Here is a 13,746-nt window from a genome sequence, read left to right as displayed (position 1 = left end):
CTTTTATATCGGGATGTGATTGTTTGAAGTGTTCCTGCACTTCTGAAAGGTTATTGAAAATTAGCCTATTTTGTTTGTGTTACAAAGTCTTCCTTACCAGACATAATCCTGCTGACATTATCACTGCAGTAGAAGTTCTTCTCACTCTCAGCAATATCTGGGTCCAAGTTTTTACCTGGTTTAGGATTTGGTAATAACATAATGCCAGACTCTTGTACTAATTGCTTTGCTTTTCTTAGTATATAATTACTTGCTTGAGGAAATTGTTGTTCTATTTTTCTAATACTCCAGTCTTTTGGAAGAAGTGTCAAAATAACCTTCACAACTTTGTGTGGTCTCTTCAAATGTTTCTTTATGTTGCTGCAGTATGACAACATCACAACATTGACTATTATCAGAAACAGGTTCCTCAGCTGGAATATGGAATATCTAATTTTTTACAACTTCTGCAATTCAATTTTTACAGCTTTCCTTTTGCAATAGTTTTCTTCTTTCATTCTTTACCTCTTGATAGTTGATGCTCCCATACTGTTTAAACTTTCATTTAATGACTGTAAAGCTGATTCAGTCTGCAAGTTGCCACTTCTGTGTCACTTTCCTCAGACGTGCTCGGTCCTCTCTCACCAGTTAAATAATTCCTTTTAATTTGTTTCCTACAGTTATCACAAATCATTTGATCACTATTGACATGTGGCAATATTCCAGTCATCCATGTTATAACCTGCCTTATTTGTTTTCTACTGCTGCTGTGTCCTTTAATATCCAATGGGTTGCAGCACTGAGTCTTAATGTACTTCTCATCCATTTGTCACGCTCTTGATCAATCTACCACTATTCACTGATAAACTGTATTAGATAAACTGTCTTAGTCCCTTGTATCACTAGTTCTCAATGCAGAAGCTGCAGACAGACTAAGAAGAACACAGAGAGACACTACAAGACAAATCTGAACTTGTCAGTTGCATGGTTAGTGCAAAAAGGGTTCAACTCCCGTAATTAATGTTTTTACTTCTGTTTCCAAAGGCTTCTTAAAATGAAACTTATACCAAAGAGATGTTATATTTAACTGCATAACATACTGTATAGAAAACATAGGTTTGTCAATTATTCCTGAAAATATCAACGGATCTGCTTTGAACTTTGATCAATAGGACTATCAACATCGAGATCTAATCCTCCTCTCTGTTGTGCCATTTATCTTGTCCTTCATTTGTCATCTTTGTTTGCAAGGTTTAAAGTCCAATTGCATCCATTTTGCATTTATTCTACCATAAATATTATATTATCACTGTTCATTTTATCACCTGAAGGCTAATACAAGCGCAAAGAGACATCCTATGTTTTCTATATAATTGACCAATTAAGGAGGGATACCTTGGTCTCACTGCTGCTGTAAATTAGCTTATGTAGCCTGGTCTGGTTGAGCGCAGTGTAAAGAATATTATCCATAACATACTGTGGGGCGTATTCAATTGTTAGCGTTAACGCTAACAAACGAACGCTCAAAAAATCTTACCGTTAATACGGTAATTACTCGCGGAATTTCCATTTTACCAAATTTCACAAAGATCTGAGATGGTTGGTTTGAAAAGTCACTTTTTTTTGTGATGATTGGGCATGGAATGACCCAATAATCAAGGTTGCTTTAATATGCCCTACCCTAATTTTTCTCTATCTTCTCCTCTGCAATCAGATTATGCTGTTATTTTTTGCCAAGTCAAAAACATTGTCCCTGGGCAGCACTTAAGCCACAAGGCCTCACTCCAAATATTTTTTTCATGTACAGTCATCTACCAAAACACTTGTGATGCTTTCTTATCTAAATCAGACCACTTCTGACAAAATTCCAATGTCATAAACAACATAAGCAAACTTTGCAATAAGCAGGGTTAATTAATTGACCATTTGCTCAAATTCACTGTAGAAAACAGTAAGGCTCACTTTACTCTATTGTCAAAGTCAGGACTGAATAAGGTTGAAACGGGTACAATATGGACCCCATTATAGCATTGGATTACTATCCCAAAAGTTAATTTTAAACTCAAGTGCATCTAATATAATCTCCAACTGATTTGGTGTACATTAGAGTGGACCTCTGGTCATGCTGTTCATTATCTAGTTATAGCAAACTTCACCTACAGAGTACATTAGCTCACAATTATGTCGCCGAACGGACATTACTTGTAAAAGCCTAGAGGGAGATTGCCGAGGACAGATTGCGTATGGTTTATGTGTATTTCAAATTTATACAAGCAGCTTTGCTTGTAGTATAAGGTAACTTTATAGTCTAGTAAAAAAAAAATAATCACAGTTCTCTTATTTGTTTAACTTGCTTTTAGCAATGATTTCTGCATTTCTGATGAATGTTCGTAACCACTTGCTTCAATACATTTTGCTACTGCTAGAGGAAGCAGGTTTTGATCCTTTATTTCACGCAGGTAATCATCAGCCTTCTGGCTTTCTTTCTAAAAAAAAAAAAAAAAAAGAGAGAAAGGAGAAAGTAAATTTAACTACTGCAGGATAAAGGACTATGTATGATGTGGTAAATACGTGAAAGTCGGTAAAGCACGTAAATTGATTAAATACAACATATCAAATTGCTACCTATCAAATTAAGGGCAAAGAAACACAAAAATACATTAATAAGAATATCATCTTTCTATGCAATGCTTTCATTGACCTGTACTTTATTTTAAGCAAGAAGCCATTTTAATATTCGAGCACTACTCATTGGACCTAATCTTAATCTACTTGACTGCCCACCCAACATATACAAGAAAAACATAACTAACTCACTGTATCTAGAAAGTGATCTGTGTGTATATATTAGGGGTGTGCACCGGTCACTTTTAGTGTTTTGGGTTTTGGGTTCTGATTAGCTTGAGGTTTTGGGTTCTGATTTGTTTTGCCAAAACACCTGATGAAAGGTTTTGGGTTCTGATTTATTTTTAAAAAAGCATAAAAAGTGCTAAAATCCAGTTTGTTTGTTTTTTTTCACTCCTACGCTATTATTAACCTCAATAACATTCAATAACAATCATTTCCACTAATTTCCAGTCTATTCTGAACACCTCACACCTCACAATATTGTGTTTAGTCCAAAAGGTTGCACCGAGTTAGCTGGATGTCTAAGCTAAGCGACACAAGTGGAAGGCACAAACACGTGGCCCATCGTTGGTGGCTGTGTAGGCTTGAATGGCCTTTTTCTGCTCCTCCATCCTCTGCAGCATATAGAGGGTGGAGTTCAAGCGCGTCAATACCTCTTGTTTTTGTTGATGGCAGGGCATGTTCATGCTTTTTTGATGTAGCAGGAACAGTGAACCTAATTTAATATCTGATACTAATATTTCTGCACTGCAGGAACAGTGAACGTAGTTTAATTACTTTAATATCTGATACAAAGCTTTCTGGACTGCGTAGTGGAGTGGCCCCGGTACCCAATTTGGTACCGGGGCCACAATACCTCCTTCAACTAGTATGAATTCCACTGCACAGATGGCGGACACCGGATGCACGTCTAACATCAACATAGCTGTTAAGGTCGCAGTTATCCACTTTGCCATAGGATGACTACTGTCGTACTTCGTGCTCATGGCAAACGACTGTTGGACGGTCAAATAATGCCAAAAAAAAGAGTTGCAAGATGGAATTGTCCTTGGGCCTACCACCCACCCTGATGTTGTTGAAATAGGACATGCGCACTTTAACAAACCAATCATTTCAGCGAAATGGCCTACCAAACTGTGGCTGAAATGATTGGTTTGTTTGGACCCCCACAAAACGAGCTGGCACAGAAAAAAAAAAAAGGTGCAAGATGGAATTGTCCTCGCAGCCACAGGTATTGAAGAAAATGAATGAGGAGCTGTTGGCATGTCACGGTCCTCTTCAGAGGACAATCTCCTGACCAGAAGGTCTTTGCACCGCTGTAGACTTGTGTCCGCCGGAAACAGAGACACAACATACGCTTTAAACCGAGGATCCAGCACGGTGGCCAGAATGTATTCCTCTGACTTTAAAAGAGTGACCACCCTTGGATCCTGGCAAAGCGTACGAAGGGCTTCATCCACAAGAGCTACATGCTTTGTTGAATCGCAATGGTTTACCAGCTCCTCCCTCACTTTCTCCAGCTGCTTCTGCAACAGCCTGATCAGGGAAATCACCTGACTCAAGCTAGCAGTGTGGGAACTTCTCGTGTGGCAAGTTCAAACGGCTGCAAAACCTTGCACAACACGGAAATCAGTCTCCAGTGCGCTTGACTCAGGCGCATCCCCACTCCTTTTTCTATGTCGTATGTGACTGTGTAGGCTTGAATGGCCTTTTGCTGCTCCTCCATCCTCTGCAGCATATAGAGGGTGGAGTTCCAGCGCGTCACAACCTCTTGTTTGAGGTGATGGCAGGGCAGATTCAGACTTTTTTGATGTTGCTCAAGTCTGCGGTAGGCACTGGCATAATGCCTAAAGTGTCCAGCAATTTTGCGGGCCACCGCAAGCATCTCCTGCACACCCCTGTCACTCTTCAGGTAATGCTGCACCACCAAATTAAACGGTGTGGGCAAAACATGGGACGTGCTGAAAATTGCCCATATGTAATGCCCGCACAATGTTACTGGCGTTGTCTGACACCACAAATCCCCAGGAGAGTCTAAGTAGGGTAAGCCACTGCGAGATGATTTTCCTCAGTTTCTCTAAGAGGTTGTCAGCATTGTGCCTCTTATTAAAACCTGTGATACGCAATGTTGCCTGCCTTGGCACGAGCAGCCGTTGTGGAGATGCTGCTACTGATGCAGCTGCTGCGGAACGCGATGCATCTACCCAGTGGGCTGTCACAGTCATATAGTCCTTCGTTTGCCCTGAACCACTTGTTCACATGTCCGTGGTTAAGTGGACAGTGGGTACAACCGCATTTTTCAGAGCACTGAGGACACTTGTTCGTACTTCTCTGTACATCTTTGGTATCGCCTGCCTAGTGAAGTGGAATCTCGACGGGATTTGGTACCGGGGACACAATACCTCTATCAACCGTCTAAATCCCACTCCACTGATGGCGGACACCGGACGCACGTCTAACACCAATATAGCAGTTACAGCCGCAGTTATCCACTTTGCATAGGGTGACTACTGCCGTACTTTGTGCTCATGGCAAACGACTGTTGGACGGTCAACTGTTTGGTGAAAGACGTAGCGTTTTTACGACTTCCCCTCTGGGAAGATGACCGACTACCAGCAGCAACAGCAGCAGCGGCAGTAGTAGGCATACCGCTGCAGGATTCCTCGGATGAATCCCGGATTGAAGAAGACTCAGTCTGGCTGGTGACATGGCCTGCAGGACTAAATCTGATGGAGATCGTGGAGGAAGTTGACGAGGAGGGTGTTGGTGGTGTGTATCCAACAGGACCAAGGGATTTAGGTGTCCCTGGACTGATGACGGTCCTAGCCCCAGTTCCTGAACTAATCACTGAACTATGAAGGTTATTCAGGTGATGTATAAGGGATGATGTCCCTAGGTGGCCAAGATCCTTAGCCCTGCTTATTTGAGCTTTACATAAGCTACATATGGCCATACATTTGTTGTCCGGATTGGATTAAAAAATAACTCCAGACCGAAGAGGTGCATTTCTTGGTCTTCTGTCCAGGCATGACGATGGGCTTTTTCATCCCATGGACAACAACTGATTCCCCACCTGATGCCTCATTTAAGATAACCAAATCAGCATCCTCCTCGTCAAGTTCCTCCTCAGCGCCAGCTACATCAATATCCTCCTCCCGGTGTACAACATTGACACCTTCATTAGCCAAATCTGGATCTACACTGTGGGTGATCCTTCCAGCATATGCAGAGGGTGTGCTGCAAATTGTGGAAGGAGCCACCTCTTCCCGTATAGTGAGGGGAAGGTCAGGCTTCGCAACCACCAACACCCTTGGACTCGCCTTGGGGATTTGTGATGTCATCTCTTTAGAAGGCAGAGTTGTTTGTGTCAGCAGTCGCGGCGGCCGCGGGCACCGCCGCAACTCTTACCTTCCTCTTGTCACTTCCGGAAACCACCTGAACGTTGCCAAGGCAACGGTCGGACGCCAGCAGAAGTAGCGCTGCGTCCCGGCAGCTGGGGACAGCCGGGCGCATGCGCAGGAGCACTCACAAGCCTGTGGGCTAATTAGTTGTGGCTATCAGAACCTGCTCATGTGATATCAGAGCTAAGCTCTGATTGGCTGTTACTGGTATTTAAGGCAGTGAGGTCTGCAGCCTCACTGCCGGTTATAGCGTTCTGTCCTCAGTCCTGTTGCCTGCTTGTGCTATCCATTTTTGGTTCCTGCTACCTTGGATTTGACTACCCGTGTTTTGACCCCTGCTTGTTATTGGACCTGTGACCCTTCTCTTCTGACCTTGACCTTTTGCCTGGAATTCAGATTTTGCTTCTCTGCCTGTGAGTTTGACCCTTCGCTTGCCCTTGGATATTGCATCTGTGCCTGTGACCTTTTGACCTAGGATTCTTCTTATACTACTGTCCACCAATCACTCCACTTCTGGGAACTCCTTAAGTCAGTATACCTTCTTCGACCCTCGGTCGGCCCGCAGCCCAGTCTGTCCCCACCACTAGGGGCTCCAGCGAACACCTGGCCTTCAGAGTAGTTCCCGAGTTTCACTGTGCTGACTTGGGAGTTCCTAACATTTTGCTGTGTTGTTGCTGACAGCATAACTCTTTTAAAAAAAATTTAAGGGGAGGAGGAGGAGGGCTTAGATCCTTGGGTGAAGCTGAACCACTAGTCCTGAACACGGGCCAGGGCCTAAGCCGTTCCTTGCCACTCCGTGTCGTAAATGGCATATTGACAAGTTTTCGTTTCTCCTCAGATGTTTTTTAATTTTCTTTTTTTGGTAATTTTTGTGAACTTTGGGTTTTTGGATTTTACATGCCCTCTACTAGGAGATTGGGCATTGGCCTTGGCAGACGACGTTGATGGCATTTCATCGTCTATGTCATGACTAGTGGCAGCAGGTTCAGCATTAGAAGGAAGTGGGTCTTGATCTTTCCCTACTTTATCCTCCAAATTTTGGTACTCCATTATATGCAGCACACGTTGTATTACAGTACTATTTTTTAAATACTGCTGGAACAGTGAACAATTTTTTATAGATTGCAGTATTAATGTTTCTGGACTGCAAGAACAGTGAACATTTTTTTATAGATTGCAGTACTATGTTTATGGACTGCAAGAACAGTGAACAATTTATAATTTATTTTTTTTTTTTAAGATTTTGGGATAATTATCAAATTACTATGGACTTAGCAGAAAAAAATACAAGACAAAAGCACCACTGGATTAAGCAGGACAGACACTGGCCAAAGCACCACTGGAATCAGCAGGACAGAGCACTGGCCAAAGTACTACTGGACTCAGCAGGACAGAGCACCACTTTACTAAAATAATCAGCAGGATAGAGCACACTTTACTAAAATAATCAGCAGGACAGAGCACAGTATCACTATCTCTCAACAACCTCCCTCTACACTACCCACAGGGAGAATGAAGATGGCGGCCGCGAGCGGGGCATTTATGACATCCGAGTCTCGCGAGATCCGACGCGAGACTTGGATGTCATAGCCTCGGTTTGGATTAGTTTGGTGCCCGGAAGTTCCCGAACAGTGCTCGGATCCCGTCGGATCCGCACTGTTCGGGTGGGCTCGGATTAGCGGAATCCGAGCCCGCTCATCCTTAGTGTATATATATGTATATATATATATATATATATATATATTATACATACATATCTTCACTTGTTTGTTACAAGTTCGATAATACAATCTTCTATTCTTTTAAACTTTCATTTCAATACTTCAAGCACAATCAAATAGACTGAGTTACACAAACATTTTTTATAATATATTTCATTAGATAAACTCTCTAATACTCTTCTCTTTTCCACTGAAAGCCAACATAATTTTACTCTTAGGGGTAAATGTATGAAGCTAAGATTTTACGGAAGGTTTGAAAAAAGTGGAGATGTTGTCTATAGCAACCAGATTCCAGCAATTATTTATTTAGCAAATTCTACAAAATTATAGCAAGAATCTGATTGGTTGTTATAGGCAACAACTCCACTTTTCAAACATGCCAGAAATGTGCAGCTTGATACATTTACCCCATTTAAAGTTAAAGTCATGGAAAATCTATAACATGGGGATAGGGAAACTTTAGGCCATGATGCTTGTATACATAAAACAAAACAAATAAGTTCATCTAAAGTAATAAAATAAAAATTACTTGGTTTCCTATTCACATGATTTAAATGTAAAAACATTTATCAGGATGAAATTTACCTCATATTCCTTTTGTGCTTCTATCAACAGTGCACCAGGGGCCATTGAAGCAATTTTAAAAATCTCTTCGCTTGTCTCTATAAAATATAAAACACATTAATATTTTCTCATCTGACTTCCTCTTTGGATCAACCCTCATACCTGTTTGGCAGAACCAAGCAATATGGGGACAATGCATAAAATCCTACCAGACTTTAGGATGCCTCTCTTTGACTATGCAGAAACATCCTGTCACACGCCGCGCTCGCCGATCTCTCATTCGGGCCTTGGTCCACTCACCTAGGGCTTCCCCTGTGAGTTTCCTTCGGTGAGGAAACGCTGCTGGTTCCAATGCATGGCACCATCTTTGATTTAGATCTGCCCATGTGCAGATCCATCTTTTAAGTCCCATCCTTTCCCATTGGTTGACACACTCTATTGGCTATATTACTTAAGGACTCCTGTTTCATTCATTCAGTTCTTTGAGTTTCTCCTTGTGTGTGGATTTATCTACTCCTGGCTCCCTGTATTTCTCTCCTGCTCCAATTACAGTGCTCCCAAAGCCTCATCTGGACACCAGAGTACCACTGCTGCATATCGCTATACTTACACCTGTCCTTTTGCTGTCCAACATACCTGGACCTTTGTATACACCTTGCTGCAGACCGTTGCACTCTCCTGCTCCAGTTACAGTGCCCCAAAGAAACACCTGGACTCCTGTGTACCACTGCAGCATACCGTGTTACTTGTACCTGTTCCAGCATCCTTGCTGCCCAGCATACCGTGACTTCAGTATATACTCCCTGCACCTTCTGTATACTACTACCGGCCGCATACCACTTATCTGCGGCTATTACTTAATTCCTTGATTCTCCACTAGGCCTCGCCAATTACCTCCCAGGAGAACTGCAAACTGTACAGAAGCAGCCAAGTCCATATCCTTTTGCGGGGGTCACTGGTGAATACCTTTCATGTTGTTAGATTCTGCGCCTCTCTGCAGGTAGCACTAAACTAGGCAGGTCTAAGGGTCTTAACTAACTGGTTTGTGACACATCATCTGTAACAACTTTATGCACTGTTCCATTCTGCTTGGTTAAGCTTTTACCACACAACTAATAAGTGCAGAGTTTACATTTTATTTGAAACAACTGCTTTAGCTTTAAATACTGTGATTTTCTCTTACAATTTGAGTACAACTTATAACATTACATTAAATTTGTGCATGCTATACATTGCTATCCCTAAGTGCATTTTGGATTTAGACTTTCACTAAAGCTTTTGAAAAGGCATTGACAGGACAAACACGCACAAATGATAATTGTGTTTCTACGGAAAGTTGTGCGACGATTGCCTTTACCTTTTAGAGATTATTGATCATGTCCTCAAGAACATCACAAACTTTCTTTAAATCACTGGAAGAGTCGTCAATAAACTATAATACTAAATTATTATAATAAATGGTTTTATGGACTGGGCCACAGCTCTCCTGTCAGGGACAGATACAGGACTGACAGCATAATGGCATATAATCGTAGGAAGGATACAATGAGGGTTGTTTAGAGTTCGACATATACACATTTTTTTATTACATAAAATATGCATTTCCATACAGTGCATTTGCACCAAATATTTGTACACACACCATCTGTACATAGATTTTTACGTATCGTTAGCTTGCGTTCTCTTAGGCCTGCAGAAACTGAAGTGTACAATAAAGGCGTAGTCACGCAATTGTGACACAAGACATAGACACATACTCAGATATGCCTTTTGAGATGTATCTCTTACGGGCTAGTTAAATGTTATGTTATGATGATTTTTGGCAACACTATTTAGCCACTTCTGATTGGCTGACTGCGTAATGACCCCTCAGCTGATAGAACTTAAATCATTAGCATGACGACTATGATTTTATCAATTCACGGCTCTCTACTCACTTTATTAATTGACAATTACATTTGAACTACTGCAGGAAAGATGATTCCCATTACATTTTTGAAGGGGAAAACAACAGATGTGGAGAGGTTTGCAACTTATAACATTTTATATTGAAAATACGACAATTTATAACTCTCAAGACAATATTATCTGTTGTATATGGCACTTCATTACATTACTATACTGCATACAAGTAGGGTAATGACTACATATCTAAATGAGCCCCATTATGTCCGCATATGAAATATAATTTATTGAAGATATTATCACCATTTACTATTGTTGGCAATACAAAATAACCAGTATTCCCAATAGTCTAAAGGATAAACTGACATCTGCAAACGGTAAAATACTGTGTGTTCGGGGGCGTGGCCTGGAGCAGCATGGAGTAGGGTGGTAATTCCTTTAGCTCCCGCCTTATCCTTAATTTAATATCCTGAATCCTCTTATCGTTCTCTGCTACAACTCAATTCTGTAGCCTTATAACCTTCTCCCTCCCTGGTACCAGTGCTGAAAACCCCAGCTGCAGTGGTGACCCCTTGCTGGCGTTCCGAGGTGAGGTGATCGGGATCCCTGTGCTGACGGTGGGCCTGCCGTATAACAGTCTGTGAGTCAAGAGTGGCTAAAGGACCTGGCGGGAATCCCCCTCCCGTATTCCGCTTATCGCACCGTCGCCCGGAGTGTATACATACCAGGGAAGAGTGTCATTGCAGCAGCCCTGTCAAGTCATCAGAGAGGGACAGGACTGTGATGAGAGCGGCGCCCGCCATTTTCTGGGCTCACTGGCCGCGGGTGAAGCGAGAGGTGGCAGTAATACTGGACCATCGGTCTCCTGCATCTCACGAGTGCCTGCGTGTCGGACTTATATATCTAATATTGATTTTGCTTTCTCTCTACTTGTTTAGAAAGGCTATGTAATAGAAGGTTTACTAATGCAGAATTGGTCTGAGAATTTTAAATATGGGAGACCTTCTGCAGATTATGGTCACTCTCCCAATTTTTTTGTAATTAGATAGTTTGGTTTTACGAAGGTAATTTTTACTAGTTTAGGGATCCAAGTGTACTCTGGCGGTTAATGTTATACAGGGTATGCGGGGTGGGAAAGAGGGGTTTGAAATGTGTATTTTGTTCTACACAAGTATATTGTTTTTCCTCAATTTGTTTTCATTATGTTCCTTTAATGTCAGCCGTGGTAATCTATGTTACACTTTTATACTCAGCCTTTGTGAGAATGGTGCGGAGCAGGTTCGGATTGTATTTCAATGTATAAGGTGATAATGTACATTTGTTGTGTAAATGTTATGCTTCAAGTATATTGGGATTGTGCTGGTGAGGCCTTGCCATCCTCAAATACTCACTACCTAACATGTCATAGTGGGGACTAACAAACTGGTGGGGGGGCTCCGTCTGCTCACCTGGAATGTAAGAGGTTTGAATGAAAGGGTCAAGCGTAACTTAGTACTTTCTCAGCTCAAAAAATATGCACCAGATGTTGTGTGCTTGGTGGAAACACACTTACATGGTAGTAAAGTAATGGCACTTAAAAAACCATGGGTGGGGTGGGCGTACCACTCTGTTCACTCGCCTAGCTCTAAAGGAGTGTCTGTTGATAAAAATAAATAAATATGCATTTTCTCTCTGGAAAGTTTACAACTAGATCCCTATGGTAGATAGGTTTTTATAAGAGCAATAATTGACTTTTCTCCAATAATAATTCTGGCTATTTATATCCCTCCTCCATATGGTACAGAAGTGCTTGGAAAGGCGGCAACCTTTATATCCCAATCGCCAGATATTCCTGTCATCTGTATGGGGGATTTTAATAATGTTCCTGATCCAAGGCTAGACAGATGGAGAGAGACTCTAGATACGAAACCTGTGGGTGCCCCACGTTTGACTGCATTTTCTAAATTACTTCAGAAAATGGGGCTTGTGGATGTGTGGAGAGTTCGTAACCCAGAGGTGCAACAATTTTCCTGCCATTCCACTACACAACACATTTTTCCCGGATAGATCTTATCCTACTGTCTCCCGCTTTGTTACCTTCAGTCTCTAGGATTGAATACCTGCCAAGAGGTATATCAGATCATTCTCCTGTTTTAGTACAGGTGGACCCAATGGTAGACAGGTGAACTCATTTTTGGAAGCTGAATCCAGCGTGGCTGCAGCCGATGGCGGGTGGTGCTGATCTTATAGTACTATGGGATGGCTATTTTGGGGATAATTCTACTGCTAATCATGGGATACAGTCACGGGCACTAGGAGTCTTTGCCCAGGATATCACCAGATGATGATTTTTACCAGAGTAGTGTGGGTTACACAGTGGTCCTCTGGTAGCAGGGTGACTAGCGGAACATCCAAGGAGGAGGGTAGTTCTTGTGAGGTCAGTGCATCTTTAATCTTATCAGAAAGCCCCTGCCAGAAGGCGGCAATCAAGGCTCCAGTGTTCCACTGAAGTTCAGAGGCAAGTATCCGAAATTGAATGACATACTGAGCTACGGTGCGAGATCCTTGGCGTAGTCGGAGGATGCTGGAAGCTGCAGAGATAACACAACCAGGTTCGTCAAACACACTTCGAAACGTGGAAATAAACTTGGCACTATCTTGCAACAAAGGGTAATTTCTCTCCCACAGAGGGGAAGCCCATGCGAGAGCCTGTCCGGAAAACAAAGAGATGAGATAGGCCACTCTGGAACGATGAGTAGAGAAGTTATGAGGTTGAAGTTCAAAATGCACGGAGCATTGATTAAGAAAGCCCCTACAGGTTTTGGGATCTCCATCATATTTAGAAGGAGTAGGCAGGTGTAGCGTGGAAGCGATGGACACCTGGGATGGCACTGGGGAAGGAGATGGAGATACTGGAGGCTCAACGGTTGCTGCTACTTTTTGCACAGGGGTTCCTTGGGAGGCTAAAGCCTGACAAAATTGCTGAGCAGGGGGCTGCGGTGGTGTCTCTTGACGCTGCCAAGGTCTTCGACTCGGTGGAGTGGGTTTTGTTGGCGAACATCTGTTGTTCGATACGGGTGACCAGATACTGCAGCATCTCTTTAGCTGTTGGTTCCGATCCTGGGTCTGTCATGGCCTGATCTTACTGTCACGGGCACTAGGAGTCTTTGCCCAGGATATCACCAGATGATGATCTTTACCAGAGTAGTGTGGGTTACACAGTGGTCCTCTGGTAGCAGGGTGACTAGCGGAGCATATGACTCAGCAGATGGTGAGAGGATGCAAATAGAAAAGTCAATGACTAGCAGCAATCTGGTTAATGATTAGGTAGATATGAACACGAGGATCTTGATGGACGTGAAGAAGTGAGGAAAGTCAGTGGTCTGCGTACAGCAAGTTGTACCACTGCTATAGTGAGAGGACTTGTCCAGGAGTAGATAGGAGGTGAAGTCAGTGCTCTGCGTACAGCAAGTTGTACCACTGCTTATGGTGAAGAGAGTTGTCCAGGTGCAGGTAGGTAGCGGGGAAGTCAGTGGTCTGCGTATAGCAAGTTGTACCACTGCTTATAG

At 42.6% G+C, this 13,746-nt stretch overlaps 1 protein-coding gene across 4 annotated transcripts in view; it reads right to left on the bottom strand.

Annotated features, from left to right (window-relative positions):
- VPS16 (VPS16 core subunit of CORVET and HOPS complexes) overlaps window positions 1-13,746 on the bottom strand; it is a 521,592-nt gene that overhangs the window by 336,010 nt on the left and 171,836 nt on the right. For all 4 annotated transcript variants that reach the window (XR_012678248.1, XM_075179981.1, XM_075179978.1 and 1 more), the window contains exons 11-12: window positions 8,315-8,391; window positions 2,334-2,465 (exon numbers count right to left, since the gene is read on the bottom strand). Coding sequence is in view for 3 of the 4 variants with exons in the window: in XM_075179981.1 (XP_075036082.1) it covers window positions 2,334-2,465; window positions 8,315-8,391 (209 nt within the window). In the remaining variant the exon portion in view is untranslated. The remainder of the gene's footprint in view (window positions 1-2,333; window positions 2,466-8,314; window positions 8,392-13,746) is intronic.

This window comes from Mixophyes fleayi, chromosome 7 (assembly GCF_038048845.1).
Source record: "Mixophyes fleayi isolate aMixFle1 chromosome 7, aMixFle1.hap1, whole genome shotgun sequence".
NCBI lineage: Eukaryota > Metazoa > Chordata > Amphibia > Anura > Limnodynastidae > Mixophyes > Mixophyes fleayi.
The sequence above is the reverse complement of the archived record's forward strand: the minus strand, read 5'-3'. Positions and strand labels throughout refer to the sequence as shown.